The sequence below is a fragment of the Oryza glaberrima genome, chromosome 9, assembly GCF_000147395.1.
Source record: "Oryza glaberrima chromosome 9, OglaRS2, whole genome shotgun sequence".
NCBI lineage: Eukaryota > Viridiplantae > Streptophyta > Magnoliopsida > Poales > Poaceae > Oryza > Oryza glaberrima.
Window position 1 is genome coordinate 16,207,690 of NC_068334.1, and position 18,919 is coordinate 16,226,608.

At 42.1% G+C, this 18,919-nt stretch overlaps 1 protein-coding gene across 1 annotated transcript; it reads right to left on the reverse strand.

Moving 5' to 3' along the window:
• Positions 1-9,775: 9,775 nt before the first annotated feature.
• Positions 9,776-13,200, reverse strand: LOC127783664 (abscisic acid 8'-hydroxylase 3). Its single transcript, XM_052310858.1, has 8 exons — positions 12,813-13,200; positions 12,305-12,623; positions 12,051-12,203; positions 11,566-11,907; positions 11,356-11,434; positions 11,107-11,213; positions 10,452-10,570; positions 9,776-10,142 (listed from the first exon to the last, which is right to left on the reverse strand). Exons 1-8 carry the CDS (start codon positions 13,034-13,036, stop codon positions 9,983-9,985), a joined length of 1,503 nt encoding a protein of 500 aa, XP_052166818.1. The 5' UTR covers positions 13,037-13,200; the 3' UTR covers positions 9,776-9,982.
• Positions 13,201-18,919: the final 5,719 nt, after the last annotated feature.

Below are 18,919 nucleotides of genomic sequence, written 5' to 3' on the forward strand. Positions count from 1 at the left end.
CATTTACTTAAAATACATTTATTTTGTATCTCCAAATTATGAATCCCAAGACTCCCTGGTCCTTGGGTTGACAAACAACATCCCACCTAGTGAGCCTGTATTTTTTCTTATGGTCATCCCCTTGCCAAAAAAACTGCGATCTGTAATAATCAATTTTACGAAGAACCCCTTTCGGCACCTCAAAAAAAGATATCATAAACATGGCTAAACTTGAAAGAACAGAATTAATCAACACCAGTCTACCACCAACAGATAAATGCTTGCCTTTCCAACTACTAAGCTTTTTCTCAATTCTCTCTTCAATAAGTTTTCAATCTTTATTAGAAAGCTTCCTAAAATGCATCGGAATTCCAAGGTATTTAAAAGGAAAGGTACCTAACTTACAACCAAAAATATCAAAATATTGTTCATAACATTCCTTTGCCTGACCAAAGCAAAATAATTTACTCTTGTGAAAATTTATTTTTAGGCCAGATAACTTTTTAAATACCGATAAAATCAGTTTCAAATTCTTTGCCTGTTGCAAGTCATGCTCCAAAAAGATGATAGTATCATCTGCGTATTGCAAGATAGACAAACCATCATCAACAAGATGAGGAATAACCCCATTCAAGAGTCCCGCCTCTTTAGCCCTCTTAATGAATAGAGTAAGCATGCTAGCTACTATATTAAAAAGAATAGGAGATAAAGGATCCCCTTGCCTAAGACCTTTGTAAGTTTGAAAACAATTACCAATTTGATCGTTAACTTTTATACCAACATGACCACCTTGAACAAAAGAAGCTATCCATTCACACCATCTAGGAGAAAAGCCTTTCATTCTCAAAGTTTGTTGTACAAAACGCCATTTAACTTTATCATAAGCTTTATCAAAATCAATCTTAAAAATTACACCACTTTTATCTTTGCGATGTAATTCATGTAAAGTCTCATGTAAAATAACCACCCCTTCCATAATATTTCTCCCAGGAATGAACGCTGTTTGAGTAGGACTAATTACCTTTTGAGCGACATCCATTATTCTATTTGTAGCAACTTTGGTAAAAAAAACTTAAAGCTAACATTAAGCAGGCATATAGGTCTATACTGTTGAATCTTTAAAGCCTCAGCACACTTAGGCAAAAGAATGATAGTACCAAAGTTAAGCGAATATAAAGGCAAACTCCCAGAATGAAAGTCCTTAAATAGTTCTAAAAGGTCAAATTTAATGACATCCCAGAAAACTTGTAAAACTTAGCATGAAATCCATTTGGACCTGGAGCTTTGTTATGTTCCATTTGGAAAATAGCATCCTTAACCTCATTTTCAGAAAATTCCTTAGTTAAGGCTTCATTCTCTAAATATGAAACTTGAGGAATGTCAGCAACATAATTCTCATCAAACTGAAGGTCAGACTCATCAGGAGGGCCAAAAAAACCTTTATAATAAGTGGTAATATGCGACTTTAAATTGGCATCACCACTTATTAAATGATCACCCTCATGTAGTTGATAAATTCTAGTTTTCCTATGTTTTCCATTTGCCACTAAATGAAAATACTTTGTATTAGAGTCACCCTCCAAAATATCCTTAGTCTTAGCCCGCTGATACCATTTAATTTCTTCTTCCCTTAAAATGACAGATAACCTACTCCTGAAAAACCATCTAATATCAACTTCCTCTTGAGACCGGAGAACAGTCTCTGCCTTTTTATCCAGCGCCTCTAACTTATCTAATATCTGCTTTTTCTCTTTTTTGTATAAACCATTGGTATGTTTAGCCCATCCCCTAAGATGTTGTCTTAGGCGACGAATTTTCGCTTGCCAACGCTCCATAGGAGTATTGCCCTCATCAACCCCAGACCAAACTTCTTTTACCATATCAACAAATCCATCACGTAACAGCCAACCAAGTTCAACTATGTTGATCGTTACTAAAAGAGGAAGATTTTGTATTTAGGAGCAAAGGAGTATGGTCTGAAATATCTCTATTGAGAGCAACAACAGAGGATAAAGGGTATTTTTGCTCCCATTCCGTCGACACTAAAACTCTATCCAGTTTCTCATAGGTTGGGTGTGCCAGATTATTTGCCCAAGTAAAATTCCTACCAGTCATTTGTATCTCCCTAAGGCACAACCCATCAATAATAGCATTAAACAAGAAGGGCCATCTATCATCATAATTATTATTATTTTTTTCATTAGGACTACGAATAATGTTAAAATCACCACCAATAAGAATTGGTAAGGTCTCATGACTGCACATGTTAACTAATTCTACAAGGAATTGGTCCTTAGACTCATTTTGTGCAGGTCCATACACCAACACTAAGGCCCACTTAAAATTATCAGTTTTATTTCGCAAATGAAACTTAATATAAAAATCCCCCTCATCAATCAAACCAATGTCAGAATTTAATAAATTAATACCCAACAGAAGACCACCAGATCTGCCTCTAGGAGGTTTACAATGCCACAAAAAATCTTTACCAGCACAAAGATTATTAAGAGCAGCTGTAGAAAATTCTTTCTTAACAGTCTCAGATAAAGCAATAAAATCAAGTTGATGTTCTTTGGTTAAATCAGAAACAAACTTATGTTTTTTCGGGTCCTTGAACCCATCACAATTCAAAAAGATTCCTTTCATTTAAAACTAATTTTATTATTCTTCTTCTTTTTTTTACCCTTCTTACCATTAGAAATACTATTAGTAGAAGGTACCATGGAATCCAAAGTGGACTGAATATTATCACTATTCCCACTTAAATCCATCACCTCCTCCATAATTTCACCACATAAATGTTGTAGTAGAGTATTATCATCGAACTGATCGTCTAACTCACCTTCAACAATTACATCAGGAAACAATTACATGGTAACTTGAAAATTTATCGTGAAAAATACAAACTGGATTGTTTTCCCAATTTTTTTTTAGTTAAGTGCACCCCCTTCCCCAAAGAAAATCATGACACCTTTTCTTTTCACATTCTGTGTTCCACATGTTACATGTCAAATGAAATCAGTCGGCCAGGTTAGTAAGGGCAAGTACTATAATATCTCATATGTTGCCCCTAAGAATGCCACATTGGATTAGGTGATGAGGTGGAGGAGAGAAGTGGAGAGAGAGAAGATGAACCACCCCTAAATCAAGAGGCAACCTCCACACAAATTTCAAGAAGTGTGTGAGAGTATTAGAGATATTGGTATTTGTGTGTTAGAGGTGATACATTGTATGGGTTGTCTCTTAGTTCATGAGTGAATAAAATAGATAAATTTGGAGGTGGTAGTCACATTTACCATAGCACTTGTCCTAAGTTCTAATCTTGAGATCTGCGTGGAGATTGATGATTTTAGAATTTATGGACAAATTAAGTCGCAATCACTTGTTCTCATTCAAACATGAGTTCATTCAAAGGTATGACGTGGTGTATTGGCGTTGGTGTGGAATGTAACAGTCACAAAAAGTTAGCTCCATCGTCAGCGTAGTGTTCAAACAGGTGTTGGTGGCGTTGGTCTAGAGTCATGTTTGGTTGGCTGCTAAAGTTTATGACGTCAAATATTAGATATGACATACTCCCTCAGTTTCAAAATATTTGACACCGTTGACTTTTCAGTACGTGTTTGACCATTCGTCTTATTCAAAAAATTTAAGTAATTATTTATTATTTTCATATCATTTGATTCGTTGTTAAATATACTTTCATGTACACATATAGTTTTACATATTTCAAAAACTTTTTTGAATAAGACGAACGGTCAAACGTATGCTAAAAAGTCAACGGTGTCAAACATTTTGAAACGGAGAGAGTAATTTGTTAGCCAAGCTCTATAGTTAACGCTAGATCGCTAGCCACAGTTTCTTACTTTATTACTCCCTTTAAATTAATAATACTTGTTGTTTTGAAAAAAAATAAACTACTTTAACCATTGTCTTCTGCTAGGGGTGTGAAAGCATAGTTGGTTAGGGTGTGGTCTCAACTCTCAACAATCAATTGTTGCCGGTTTGATTCCCATGGATCTTTCGCTTTGTCTTTCCTTTTTCTTCCAATATTTTTATTTTCGAAACACATCCATTATGTTTAGCAAATATGATAATTATTTGTCTACTTTATTTTTCTATAGCTTATCACTTTTATAATTTAAAATTTTACATATTTTTCGTTGATCTTGTTGGAATAACTTGCTCCAATAATTTTAGCAAGGACCCCATTCCTCTAGGGTTCTTGATAATGAACAGTGGAGAGGATAAGAGGATGAGAGTTGAGATGGCAGCAAATATGGATAGAAAATATATATATATATATATATATATATATATATATATATATATATATATATATATATATATATATATATATATATATATATATATCATGGGGATCCTCCCCCTTTGCCATAAGGAGCAAGAAATTACATTATTATCTTTGGCCATCATATGCAAGCGGCATTCCCTAAAGGCGTTTTAGTTCTCTGACAGTATTATTTCCAAAAAGTCTTGAATACTCATACTGAAAATCTTGCGTCCACCAGCCACTGCCTGTCTGAGTTGGCACTCTAGTTGGTACTAGGTGACTTAGGGCCTTTTCGGCATAGCTCCAGCTCTAGCTCCACCTCTTCTAAAGCTGGAGCCCAACCAAAAAATTTCAGCTCTATCTAGAATGAAAGCGAAACTGGTGGAGCGCTCTCACAAAATGAACTTCAGTTAGCTGGCCAGTGGTCTTCGCGAGGGGCGGCGCCATGCCCTGTTAGAAATCCGCTTGGCACTGTGACCGATCACCCACATGCATATCTCTACTAGGGTAAAAGCACACAGTCGTTCTCCTTCCATCTCCATCTCTCACGCATGTACACTCTACGCGATTAAACACCAGATTCTATTGCTTTATCCTTAATCACCTTTTTAGTCCATGTTTAATTATATAGGCTTGGTCCGTTATAACGTACGAGTATGTTATTAGTATGCAACAAATGCGGAAGTGCTAATGGGCGATCGATCGCCCGGCGACAAGGGTAGTGATCGATCCCCCTTCCCCTCCCTCCCTCCACCTGGTTTCCTTTTTTGGCACCGCATTACTTTCCTATTTTAGTAAATTTATGCACCTAAAGTTTATACACCTCAAGTTTACACATCTAAATTTTATACACCTCAAGTTTACACATCTAAAATTTAGAGACCAAAAGTTTATAAGTCAAAAGTTTATATATCCGATTTAAATTTGAATTTGAATTCAAATATTATATATATATATAGTATTTCTATAAATCTAAAGTTTATAGACCTGAAGTTTATAGACCCAAAGTTTATAAGTCAAAAGTTTACATACCCGATTCAAATTTGAATTTGAATTCAAATATTTTCAATATATAGTATTTTTATGCATCTAAAGATTATACACCTAAAGTTTATAGACCCAAAGTTTATAAGTCAGAAGTTTACATACTCGATTCAAATTTGAATTTGAATTATATCCGTTCAAATTTGAATTTGAATTCAAATATTTTCTATATATAGTATTTCTATACATCTAAAGTGTTTATACACCTAAAGTTTATAGACCCAATGTTTATAAGTCAAAAGTTTACGTACCCGATTCAAATTTGAATTTAAATTCAAATATTAGTTTATAGACCCAAAGTTTATAGGTCAAAAGTTTACATATCCGTTTCAAATTTGAATTTGAATTCAAATATTAGTTTATAGACCAAAGTTTATAAGTAAAAAGTTTACCTACCCATTTCAAATATGAATTTTAATTCAAATTTGTATGGTGTAGTAGTAAGAAAAGAAGGGGGTAAAGTAGTAAGGGGAGGGGCGGGTGATCGCTTGGGAGGGGAGGGAGCGATCACCCGTCCGTTAGGAGTATCCCAGCAAATGCACCAACAAAGAAAAAACCGTGTCCTTGCCAGTCGCATCTTACCCGGCATCAGAGCCTTAAAGGCCAGCTAATTCTCAATGGGCCATGCACCCATGCCACGCAGGCCCGTCGATGGCTATGTGCCAAGTAGGCGACCGCACAGCGCCTCTGTTTTTTTTGGCCCCCATATAAACAATGAAGGTTCACTTCCAATTGCCCAGCTATAGCATGGAACAACCAAATAGACTAATAGGCAAATCAATCAATAAGACCAAGCCAGGATGGGGCGCTGCAAGTCTGCAAGGCTCTGCTATTACCTACTTTTTGCATGGCTGTCGTGCGATCCTAATTCTGTGCTGCGCCAACTGCCGGGATGTCGTAACGTGATCTCAATTCCACGCGCAACGACTAACGAGGCGGCGACACAACTTGATGCTTTCAACTTCGAGGCTCCGAGCAGCATCGACGATCGCGACGACCTTGCAGCTCTGCCTTCGGCTGGGCTCCTGGGTCCAGCCTTCTTCCTCCTTGTTTGCTCGTCGTCCTCGACTCAACCCTCGATGGTTCGACTCGGACTGGTAAGGTTAGCCTGGATGATAGATCGTAAATATGTAATATGCATCAAATTGTCGTGAGTTCATGACTGTAATCTATCTATCTATCTATCTATCTATCTATCTATCTATTATTCTATTATATTATTAAGACAGCTCGAAACGAAGGCACCACGTTCACCGTGGGGGCTAGAAATTCCCACATTAATCGGAGAAAAAGAAAAGAAGAGTCAAAATAGAAATACAATTAAAAATAGCTGAAATTCGGAATTAAAAATATGCAATATGGAAAGAGGAGTCCATATAGGAACCCAATACGTGATTAATCAAAATTCAAAATAAAAATAAAATAAAATCCAAAATTATAAAAGGAAAGGAGAATAGAAATACAATTTAAAAATAGCTGAAATTTGGAATTAAAAATAAGCAATATTGAAAGAAGTTTCCATATAAGAACCCAATACGAGATTAATCAAAATTCAAAATAAAAATAAAATAAAATCCAAAATTAGAAAAGGAAATAAGAGTCCAAGTAGGAATACAATTAAAAAATAGCTGAAATTCGGAATTAAAAATAAGGAATATTAAAAGAAGAGTCCATATAAGAACTCAATACGAGATTAAGTAAAATTTGGAATAAAAATAAATAAATCTAAAATTAAAAAAAGAAAATAAAAGAAGAGTTCAAGTAGTAATACAATTTAAAATTAGCTGAAATTCAGAATTAAAAATAAGCATACTGAAAAAAGAATCCATATAAGAACCCAATACGAGATTAATTAAAATTTAGAATAAAACATAAAATAATATCCAAAGTTAGAAAACAATAAAAGAGAGTTCAAGTAGGAATACAATTTTGAAACAACTGAAATTGAAAATAAAAAATAAAAACATTAAAATAACACAATACGGTATTTTTAAATAATTTTTTTAAAAAAAATTCTAAAATTAGAACAAGAAAAATAAGATTTCAATTAGGAATACAATTTATAAATAACAAAAATTTTTGATAAAAATAAAGATTATTAAAATAAAAGACCATCTAAAACACATGACGAGATATATTAAGTAACATGCCTATAAAGAGTGGTGGCGGTCGATATGACATATAAAAATTATTAATAAAACACCAAATAGAATCCTAATGACGATTAAAAGGAGAGACGTCAGGGAGGCCGTGAAGCAAACGAGTAAAGCGGTTGCCGGGACTTCTAGAAAGTAAAAAAAAAACAATTTTTAGAATCACAATGACAATAAAGAGTAGGTGGCGGACGGGCTGTAAATCAGGGACATAGTGACATCGTTTGATGGTACTTCTAAAAATTATTAAAAATAAAACTATAAGTCCAATTTTTAAAGGTGCGGAACTTCTGAAAAGTAAAAAAACCAATGATAATCATGTTCGATTTTAAAATCAAAATGAAATAAAGAAGGGAGGCAGCGGGCGAGCCGTAGAGGATTACAATGGCAAAGCCGCTAACGGTTTGGCGGGACTTCTAAAAAGTAAAAATGAACTTAAACGATAATTATGTTCGATTTTGAAATTCTCAATGACAATAAAGAGATAAGACAGTGGACGTGTCGTAGAGGAGTATAATAGCAACGTTTGACGGGACATCTAGAAATTATAAAAATAAAACCCAACATGACAATAAACTCTAAAAACTATAAAATCCAATTTTTAAAGGTTCCAATAAGAATGAATAGAAATAGTGGTAAATCGAGCAAGCAAATAAAGAAGGAGATGAGACATAAGGGGTAGCAACTGGTGTGACTTTTAAAGCCTATATAATTAGAAACACGATGATGATAAGGTTTGGTCTTTTAAAGTCTTAAGACAATGAGATAGCTATTTAATAAATTTGAAGTAAAATCATACTTAAAAAAATATATGATTTTGTTTGGGTGCTAGCCGCGCAATTGCGCAGGCCACCCAGCTAGTTTATAATTTAAATGATCGATTATATCAAATTATCGTTTTGATTAAAATTACTGCTCTTATTTGTTTGTGAAACATAAAGGCATATATTTCGAAATATCATACATTATAACACATATTACATATATATAATTGAGTGAAAATATATTTTATTTATTTTATATATGATTTTTTAAAAAAATTATATGATCTCAATTTGCATTTTACCCTGGGCCCAAATTTAATTCCTGGAGACGGCCCTGATGCCACGAAACCGATGCCCTCTCTAAGCCAGGCACACGTGAGCAAACGAAGCCGCCCGTGCATGCGCAACGAAACAACGAAACATCATATCATGCCACCACCGTCTCTACGTGTCGGCCTCCGCGCGCGGCGTGCCCCCACACTCGGACGTGACGAGGCACGGTTCGCCCGGCGCCCCCATGTGCGTCGGAGAGAGCTAACTCAGCCGGCCGGTTATGCGCGCGGACCACCATGGCACCATCGCGCGGCGAGGAGTAAGGAGACAGCCAGCTCGATCGATCTCCGCGAGTACGCCTACTACGTACTACTGTACTAGCTAGCGTGGTACTAGTAGTAGGCCAACGAGCGACGTCGCGTCGTACGGGCTCGTCTGCCGGTGCGACGACGTGCGCGGGACGGGGACGGACGGGGGAATGTGGCTGAAAGGGGGAAGCCGAACCACCTCGCGCTCGCTGCCTGCCGTGCCGGGCCCGTGCGGGCGTCCGACGTGTGCGGCCGATGGTATGATACTTCGATCGGAACAGGTAGTGCGTACAGAGCCGTACAATCTCGGTCGGTCACGCGCTCACGCGTCGTGAGCTGGACTCCAACGGCCGGCTTGTGTGGCCTTGTGCCGGGCGCCAACTCACTCGACAGCAGTGGCGAGCGGCGTCGTAATAAACGTACGTGTACGTACCGTCCGAACTGGGGGCCGGGCCTGTGGGGATCGGTGATCTTTTGGTTGGTGACGGATCGCGCGCTCCGCGGGGCGCGTGGCGCGTGGGCGCCGATCGATCGAGCGCGAGCCAGGCTGCCACCGTCAGCGTCTTGGGCTCGATCGTGGCGTTGGTGGGGGACGCGACGCGAGGGAGTTGGGAACCAGCCAACGGACGGACGGGCTCGTTCGATCCCCTTCGCCTGTTAATCCGTTGCATCTCGTGCGCTGCGCGTCTCTGCGCCTTGCGCGCGTTGCGTGCGACGGTGCGAGCTGCTTTGTCTGACCGATCGGGAGGATTATGGCAAGAACTCATTGTGTGAGCCTACTATATATGAGTTCAGGCCGGCTCTCGCATCAGTTTTTTTTTAAGCCCGGCCTGAAACCGGGGCCAACCCGGGGGTCTGCACCCAGGTGTACCGTGTACGGGGAAAACGCATATGGCAACACGCGTTGGTGCCTTGGTGTAATGAAAGGGAGCCGAAATGCAGCAGCATTAACTGCTGAAGCCATTTAATTTGGGTCAATGTCAATGATATTACTCATTATCATTTGTTTTTCCTCCGAGAACCCATTCTCATCATCATTACCTTCTTATGATCAAGTTAAAAAAGAAGAAAACTCCATTTTTTCTCCCCGGACTTCCCTTGAGGAGATAGAAGGGCAATGAAAGAAAGAAAAATATCTCCCTAGCTAGCTTATCTACATTAAACGCCTAATCAAACCATTGCTACGCCAGTGTCGTCCTTATCACCGTTCTGGCAACCATCTGTTTCCACACTGACACTATCATCCCTCCATAATTTCGCGAGAAGGCCATGCTTGGGCACAGGGAATGGGCTGTACTCAACCTCGTCGCTGGAACCAACAATCTCCCACCTGCAAATCAAGAACGCGGACGTCAATCAGCACACCGTTCCACAACGAAATTTGAGGAACCAACTCGTCTCCAATGACATGCATGTGACTGCTCATATGTGGTACTAGGATGCTGAGTAGGCGCTGTGCGATCTGAGCAGTGAATGACCCCACAGGTTGGAGCATGCGTGTACTAGCAGCTGTGGTATGTGTATGCGGAATCTGGCAGCTGGGAGGAAGGGGCCAATGGAGTGGCAGCAGCCATGGCACGGTGTGGTCCACAACGACAAGCGGAGAATATATGGCGAATCTGTGTGGAGGGGCACGCACCTGTAGCCAGTGACCAGGTGGTGGATGAGGACGAGCATCTCGAGCTTGGCCAGCTCGTTCCCGGGGCACGCGTGCACGCCGTTCCCAAATGGCATGAAGGTGTTCGGCCTCGGCGACATCTGCATAGACATTGTTCCACACACAACCAGAAAAAAGAGAAGGTTCAGAAAAAAGAAGTTTCACTCGTGGTACTTCAGTTTTGAGGCTCTATCTATCTGCAGATTGGTAGCACCACTAGTATTTGCTGCGGCTGCTATGCAAAGATAAATTAAGTCATTTACAAATGTTCTAGATAAGGGTTTGACTCAGCAGCAAGTTGATTAATGGTTGGTTGGATTTCCATGGTATACATCTGATCCGAGTGTGAATTCTGGCCTATTTGTGGGCTTGTCGAATGGTCGAAAACCCTGACATATTCTGACGAGAAAAGGTACAAATTATTTCTGAAACTGAATATACCTATTCGCACCTGACGTATTACAACTATGTCTTATTATAATTTCATTCCACGAACAGTATCACAAAGAGCTGCCATTGACTAGAGAGGAGGGAATTTAATGCTATCGAAAGGAACAGTGTTCAGTTTGTTCAGAGATGCATGCATCGACATCAAAAGCACTGCGGCGAGGATCGATCGATCGATCGAGGCCCATACCTTGAATCTAGAAGGGTCGAACTTCTGTGGATCCTGGAAGTAGTCCGGGTTGTGATGGATGTTCCTGAAGAGCGGCATCACCTTCCATCCCTTGGGGATAAGGAACCCTACACGCCAAGGAAAAAAACACGGTCCCGTCAGCAAAACTAAAAAAAAAAAATCTACACTGTTTTTTTCACACGATGCATGGAGTAACGGACGTGGCTCCCCTACGGCCACGTTGTAGCGTAGGGCTGCGCACGTGCGTACCTTTGTACTCCACGTCAGCCACGGCCTCCCTGAACGTGAACGAGATGATGCTGGCCATCCTTAAGCTCTCCAAAATCACCTGAACCGACGGATGGGAGGGAGATGGCAACAAAGGAATTAGCAGATGGCGCCGTCAGTAATTTAACCGCAAAAATACACGGGAATCGAATGAAAACTCGGGAAATGGGTGTATTTTTCGCGCATACGTACCTTGTGGGTTAGGGCCATGCTCCGCGTCTGCGCCCACGTCAGCGGCAGCCGGCCGCCGTCGTTGGCGGCGCGGATCGCCGCCTGCTCCGCCCTGACGGCCTCGAGCAGCTTGGGATGGTCGTGGAGGTACTTGACGATCCAGGTGAGCACGCTGGCCGTCGTGTCCTGCGCCGCGAACAGCACGCCGATGATGTTGTCGGCGACCTGCTCGTCGGTGAGGAGCGCGCCGTCGTCGCCCGCCCGCGACTGCATGAGGCAGCCGAGGAGGTCGCTGCCGGGCTCCCCCCGCGCCCGCCGCTCCCGCATGATGTCGCTCAGCACGCCGTGCAGCCGCCGCCTCGCCTGCAGATTTAGTAAGATGCAGAAAGGAACTCGATCGGTTATCACCTACTGTTGCTGCAAACAGGACGTACAAGAACGACGTGAGGAAGGCACTAGAATATGCTACTGCTCGTGCCATCTAGTGCCTGGCTTCTGCTGCGTACCTGGATCGCCTTGTAGTACAGCGTCCCGGGGAAGCTGTTGGGGAAGGAGTTGTAGCCCTTCTCCACGATGGCGTAGTTCTGCCTCAGCTCCGCTTTCCGCCGCTCGTCCAGCCGCCCGCCGAAGATGGTCACGATGCCGACATCGAACGAGAGCTGAAAGGAACAAAAAAACAAACACGTTACATGCATCCTCGTGGCGAGCAGCACTGCTTTTCCGGCACATTCCTCTTCATGCTCTGGCTGGCAATACTTACCCTCTTCATGGCGTGGAAGGTGCTGGAGACGTTGCCGTCCCAGGAGGCGAGCGTGGAGCGGACGGCGGCCTCGACGTCCGGCACGAGCGCGCGCAGGGCGTCGGGGCCGAGAGGGCCCTGGACGAGCTTGCGAAGGCGGAGGTGGTAGTCGCCCTGGTGGAAGAAGAGCGCCGACGGGCCGATCATCCGCTCCTTGCTCCGCGGGTACGTCGGCTTGAACAGGTGCGCCTGCGTCACCAGCACGAACCGCGCCGCCTCCGGGCTCGCCAGCATCACGCACGGGCAACCCAGAATGTGCGTCTTGAAGATCTCGCCGTACCTGCACGCACACACAAGCCATACATCAGCAATAACGCCAAAAGCTACAAGCCCACAACTATGGCATGCAGTATTTGTGTTAGCAGCTTGGCATTATCTTGCCATCCATGTCCTTCAAAAGCATGCGTCCATGCTTTCAGGTTGCAGAGATTAGCAGCATGTTTGGGTTGTTAATTAATTGGCAACTAACCTCTTCTGTTTGGAGGCGAAGAAGACGTTGGGGTCTTGGGAGTAGAGCTGAAGGGTCTCGCCGATGTAAGGCCAACCCATGGAGCCCGGCGGCAGCCTGACGGCTTTCTCATGGCCGTAGCCATGGAGTTTCCTCCTCTGCCGGCTCGTGTAGTGGACATAGCACATAAAAGCAAGAGAAATGAAGAAGGAGATGACGATGACGATGACGAAGGAGGCTGCCATCCAAATGACCCTGGAGAATTAAGGATCACTTGGACACCACAGCTGTTTTGAGAGTTCTGAACCAGCTGTCTTCTTCTTGCTAGCTAGTCGTGTGTTATTGTCTTTGCGCTATATATGCTGTTGCTAGGAGAGAGGGAGAGAGGGAGGAGAAAAATCTTCGAGGGATCTTTCGAATGGTGGTGGGCGTGGGAAGGCCTTGCGTGGTATTTATAGAGGCAGAGCGCGAGAGAGAAAGTGAGAGGCCAGTTTGGAAGCTCATATGGTGTCCGCGAGCTAGGGAGGGGAGGGAGTAAGGCCCTGTTTTTTTCAGCTTAGGATTATTATAATATAGATTATTGAGTCAGATTAGTATAAGTTAGATTGTTATAATCTGTAGTAGAATAAGCTGTTAGTTGTTTCTTTCCTAGATTATTACATCCTAAATTATTGGGTTTGCAAGTCTAAAGAGAAAGTGGGGTGGCATGATGGGTAATTTTTTACCCAATAATCTGGAAAAGGCTCATCTAAATGAGCTTATCAGATTATAATAAGCCCTCTTTATTTAGGCTTATAAGCCAACTTATAAGTCGAAAAGTCTAAGCCTAAACAAACAAGCAGCTTTTCCGTTTGGCTTTTTTTGATGCCATAAGCCACTCTAACACTATTAAGCCAAAAGCTAGGTTGGAGAAGCTTTTTTGGCTTATGTGAGGTAGATGTATGACTCAACTACTAAACTTAGGACATTAAATCCACTGGCTTATAAATCATATAAGCCAATAAGCTGACTTAAAAGTCTGGGCCAATAAACCTAAGCCTAAACAAAGAGGGCCTAAGCTGAGCTCCAGATTATAATAAGCTACTTCAATAAGTTGTCTGTTTCTTTCAGTTTACTCCTAATAATCTGGATTATAATAATTCTAAGCTGAAAGAAACAGGACCTAAATGTACATACATCAAGGAAGTTTCAACTTATCCTGTGGATTTCTAATGATAGCATATATATATCGTGGTATTTATTTCTTATCAAGATTTTCTTAAGAGGGTGAAACGTACATGCAGCAAAATAAGTTCAGTATACCACTATACCCTGTTGATTTGCTACCCTGCGCTGATTAGTTTCAATCGTGTATTGGCCAATCTGGTCGTAAGAATAGCATTGCATTGCATTTATTATGTTCTTATCATGTGTTTTTTGGGGATGAAACGTACATGCAGCAAGATAAGTTCATCTTATCCAGTTTTATCGTCGTTCTGTACATATTAAAATGTAGTTTAATACAGTATAGTTTACTCCTACTTATACTTTAAGTATGTGCCACATCATCTAAAAGTATACATAGAGATAGGACATACTAGGACTACTAGAATACAGTGGCGGAGCCAGGATAAAAATATAACGGGGCTAAACCAAAATGACCAACAACAACTAAGAGAGATTTAGGATTAGGTTAGGAATTTTTGGGCCTTCTTAGCGTTTTGGGCCTTCTAACAACCTCAAACAAAATCTATATTAGTCCCTCATCTATAAATATATAGATTAGAATTTTATGGGGGGTATTATGAGGGCTCTAATGGTCTATTAGAGGGTACGGGGGTCTAAAGACACCTCCGCCCCCACGCTGTCTCCACCTCTACTAGAATACAATAATACAATAGTAGTTACACTCTTCCATTCCCTCAGCCATGGACGAAGCTACAAGTATCCAGGGATGCCTAGGGACCCGGTACATAATTCTTTTTAGTTATAGTTTATCTATTTTCATCATATATACGTCTCCTCAATTTAAACTTAGACATCCGTATCAAGCTAAAATCGATTCAAAGTAGAGTAAAATATGTGAGTGGAACCCCTCTATTTTGTTTTAGCTTTGTCATCGTCCTCAGTGTACGTAGGTAACCACCGTATTTAATGCTTTATCCCATAATCACATTTATATAGCACATCCCTACTTATATAGGTCTGACACGTTACAAATAAGGCTCGGTTATTGGTACTTTGAAAGGGGAGTCTTCCGTCCACCCCCTCCCAGTCCTTCACATCATGCACAGTGTGCAACCATCACACTCGCAAGAAAACAAACCAATAATGTTCCTTACCCGTTCCCAATCACACCTCATTTCCAATTACATGGTCCAAAAAAAAATAATCTCCATTGAAAGAGACAAGTATATTATTATCCATTGCAACACACAGACATGTTACTACTATTAAAACAAATAAATTGGTAGTAAAGATATACACACGTGTGTGTATCCCACCAAGTAAAATAGAATTGTCCTTCGAATGTAGATAAAAGGATGCACACACTCTTTCTTATGCATAATTTGTTAACTCACTACAAGAAAACAGAATGTCCTTGGCGGCCATACATTTTCTTTAGCGGTATTTACTTAGCGATCAGCCGATGGAATAATTAACTTGGCGGTTTTCGACCGCCAAGTACATTCCGTTTTCTTGTAGTGACTTGGGAATAATGTTTACAATATACCCAAGTTAACAGGTCTTTATTTTGCGAATATAGAAAAGAAAAGGATAGCCCGTAGTACATAGGAGAAATTGTGTTAAAGTATCTCTTAGGGGGAAATTGCTTAATACTTAAAGAATTGAGACGTACAGTTCGCTCTCCATTAATATATAAGCCATATGTAAAAATTTAATGATTTTCAGTGATGTTTGACGTAATAGTAAGGCTTTGTTTAAGGAAGTTTAAGATTATAAGAAACATTTGATGACTATTTAGTCTTTGAGAATTTGGAAAACCAAAGTTCCGAACCTTTTGTTTCTAATTCATTTTCTATATTTTATAGCTACATATTTATAGAATTTAGACGAAAACCTGAATTGTTTGGTACTAGGAGATTTTAGAATAAGCAGCGTGTGTCATATCAGAGAGTGGTTGGTTTCACTGTCATATATATCCGTCGTTACATGCACTGGTTGAAGCTATTGTCAGCGCGTAGACCCTATCGTTTTCACAGTGGCAAAAGTAAAACATTCAAGAAACTACGAGCGGGTTCGTTTCAACAGTTGGAGAGTAGAATTTGGAGGCCATCCTACTGCTTCGAGAAAATTATAGGTTTGGAACATCTGATGTTTATTGATTGTTCACTACTCCTAATACACATGTTGCTCTATACCAGTCTACTAGGAGAAGACAAGCAATGCTTTTCCGATCGTGATACTTGCTTCTCGACATGCCTGCTTTCCTGACTATGAAGATAGCAATATCTAGAGTTCTGTTAAGAAAAAAGATCAGTAATATCTAGAGCCAATACGTAGTTACGTACTCTGCTCCATATCTGATCATGGATTATGTCTCAGATCTGTATGTTTCTTCTTATTATTATTATCGATGTGTTCTGGTATTCTCCGGCATCACAATTCAGAAGCTAGTCTGTACTCATTTACTAGTCATCTCTATAGTCTGTAGAATTCGCTGTTATATTCCTTAGCAGAATTCTTTGATTATTAATTATCTACCAATTCGTAGTTTTCTTCGCGTTGTGAAGCATAGAGAATACAGAGTAAAACATGTTCTACACTTCTACATGATCTGTATTCCTGCATGTTTCTTCAGTATAACGTGTCTACATGCATCACCACATGATAAAAAACGGGATCATTTATGATCGGTTTCTATCTCAAATAATTTCTGAAAAAACGGCATTCATTCAGGATCGATTGGAACCTCACAATATCTATCTCACTTATTTACATCCTCATTATTCAAGCTTGATTCGTCTAAATAATGTTTTGCTTCACGTGAATGAAGCTTTAATTCTGAAAAGCGAAATATGTGGGGAAGGGTGATGAGAACAACAGAGCAAATCGGAGCATTTAATCCTCCAAATCCAGCCACTTCCAAATTAACCTGGACTGAGCTGAGTTCTAGACCATATATATATCGCGCTCTCGTCATTAGTCACGAAACTACTGTTCGTGGAGTCATCTTAGACCAACTGAACGTTTCTTGCAAACTCGACCAACTGAACAAGCTAGTTTAATCAAGAAGCCTACCATGGAAAGAGTAAAATATAGATAGATCAAGATCAATCTCGGGACCCAATTAAGCTTGGCTAATAGTGCTCCCTTTTTCTCCGGAAAGCTCAGTGCACAGCACCTGCGATTTCGACGCGGCATGGCCGTGAGATCTGCCGTGCCGGCCGCCTCACGCTGACGACACCATCTCTTGAGCTCGATGTGGCTCTTTCGTGCCATTACGCAAGTACTGATCGTCCCTGTAGCGAGATAATTACCATGGCGCCTTGATTTGTCTCCCGCTTCGTCCTGGGCCAGTGGTTCCACGGCCGGTCGCTGTCGCGTAGATCCGCTCGCCGCTCGGTCGGACAGTTTGAGGTTGCTCTAGAACCGGCCGTGCCTGCTCGATCGCGAGCTCCGTGCGTCACGGTGTTAATTGCGGATTGCGCGGGGCCTCTGCATTGGCGGGCTCCCGACCACACGTCGCGGGACCGCGCGCGGGTGAACGCGAAGACGCCCTGGTCGTCATGCCATGGCACTATGGCAGGCAGGCGTTGCGGGTGATCGGGCAACCGCGATCGAACCAGGTGAGGCGGCGAGCGCGCGTATCACATGGACGCGATCGCGACCACACGGGAAGCCGTCGCCATCAGCCGCTGCATGGAGCGCGCGCGCGCAGCGTTATCCCCAGCGCAACTTGCAGCTAGCGTACGTGGCGGCCGGGGCGAGCCGGGAACAAGTGGTGGCCGCGGGCGAAGCGGTGCACCGACCGAGCCGCGCGGGTTCGCGTCGTGCGCGTCACGTACGCTGCGCGCGACACTACGGGATGGACCCACGGGAGAGCGGCGCCAATATGATGTCGGTGGCTGGACAGCCGGATGATGGGCATCTTCCCCGGCCCCGTCGCCGTCCGCGTGTTTCCCTCTGAGCGCCGGCCGTCGCTGTCAAGGCGGAGCAGAGCTAGGCGGCGTACAAGATGGCTCCGAAATTTCTCTTTTCGCGCACGCGGGCTTGTGGCTCCGCAGGTGATGCCCGATGCAAGTTGCCAATGGCGATCGAGCGTGATGGGGATTGATCGGTTTAGGATCAGGCGCTCCGCATCAATCATCCGCACCGACTTTTGTGCAAGTTGGTACGATCGAACTACTTCCGCCTGTCGTGTTTAGGGAGAGAAGGTCCAGGTGAAAATAGTTGGAACTGTTTCGTGCAGGTAGCCTCTTGTGCGTGTACGTACTTGCTTATTAGCTTGCCAATCGTATGGACTACGGATCAAGTTAAGTTGTGTGACGTACAGCTCATTCAAACTTTGCCCACATTTTATACACATGGATGAAAAATTATATTCATGGTTTAGTTCAACTCTTCTTAGAACACTTTGACCTGGTGACCAATAAGCTACGGTCTGTGTTGGAGACATGTCATGAGTGCCTTCGTTCGAACCCGCCGAAACCATTGGAAACCTGAAAAAACGACCGGAAGCCATGTCGATGGAAGGCGAAGCCCATGGCGAAGCTTGAAGGCGAGGCGCATGGTGAAGCTTGGAGGCAAAGCCCGTGGCATAGCATGAAGGCAAAGCCCATGGCGAAGCATAATGGTGAAGCCTGCTGGCAGAGGGGGATGTAGCCTCCCTTGGATTCGGCCCAAGAAGGTTGTTCATCACCTTTGTGGGCCGGGCCGAGGAGGCTGTTAGAAGGCCCACGACTCAATAGACATCGGTTACTCCTGTAGTTGTCACCATCATAAGGGCATCTATCTATCTATCTATCTATCTATCTATCTATCTATTATATTATATTATTAAAGCAGCTTTGAAAGGAGGCGCCACGTTCGCTGTGGGGCTAGAAATTCCCACATTAATCGGACAAAAAGAAAAAAAGAGTCCAAGTAGAAATACAATCTAAAAATAGCTGAAATTCGGAATTAAA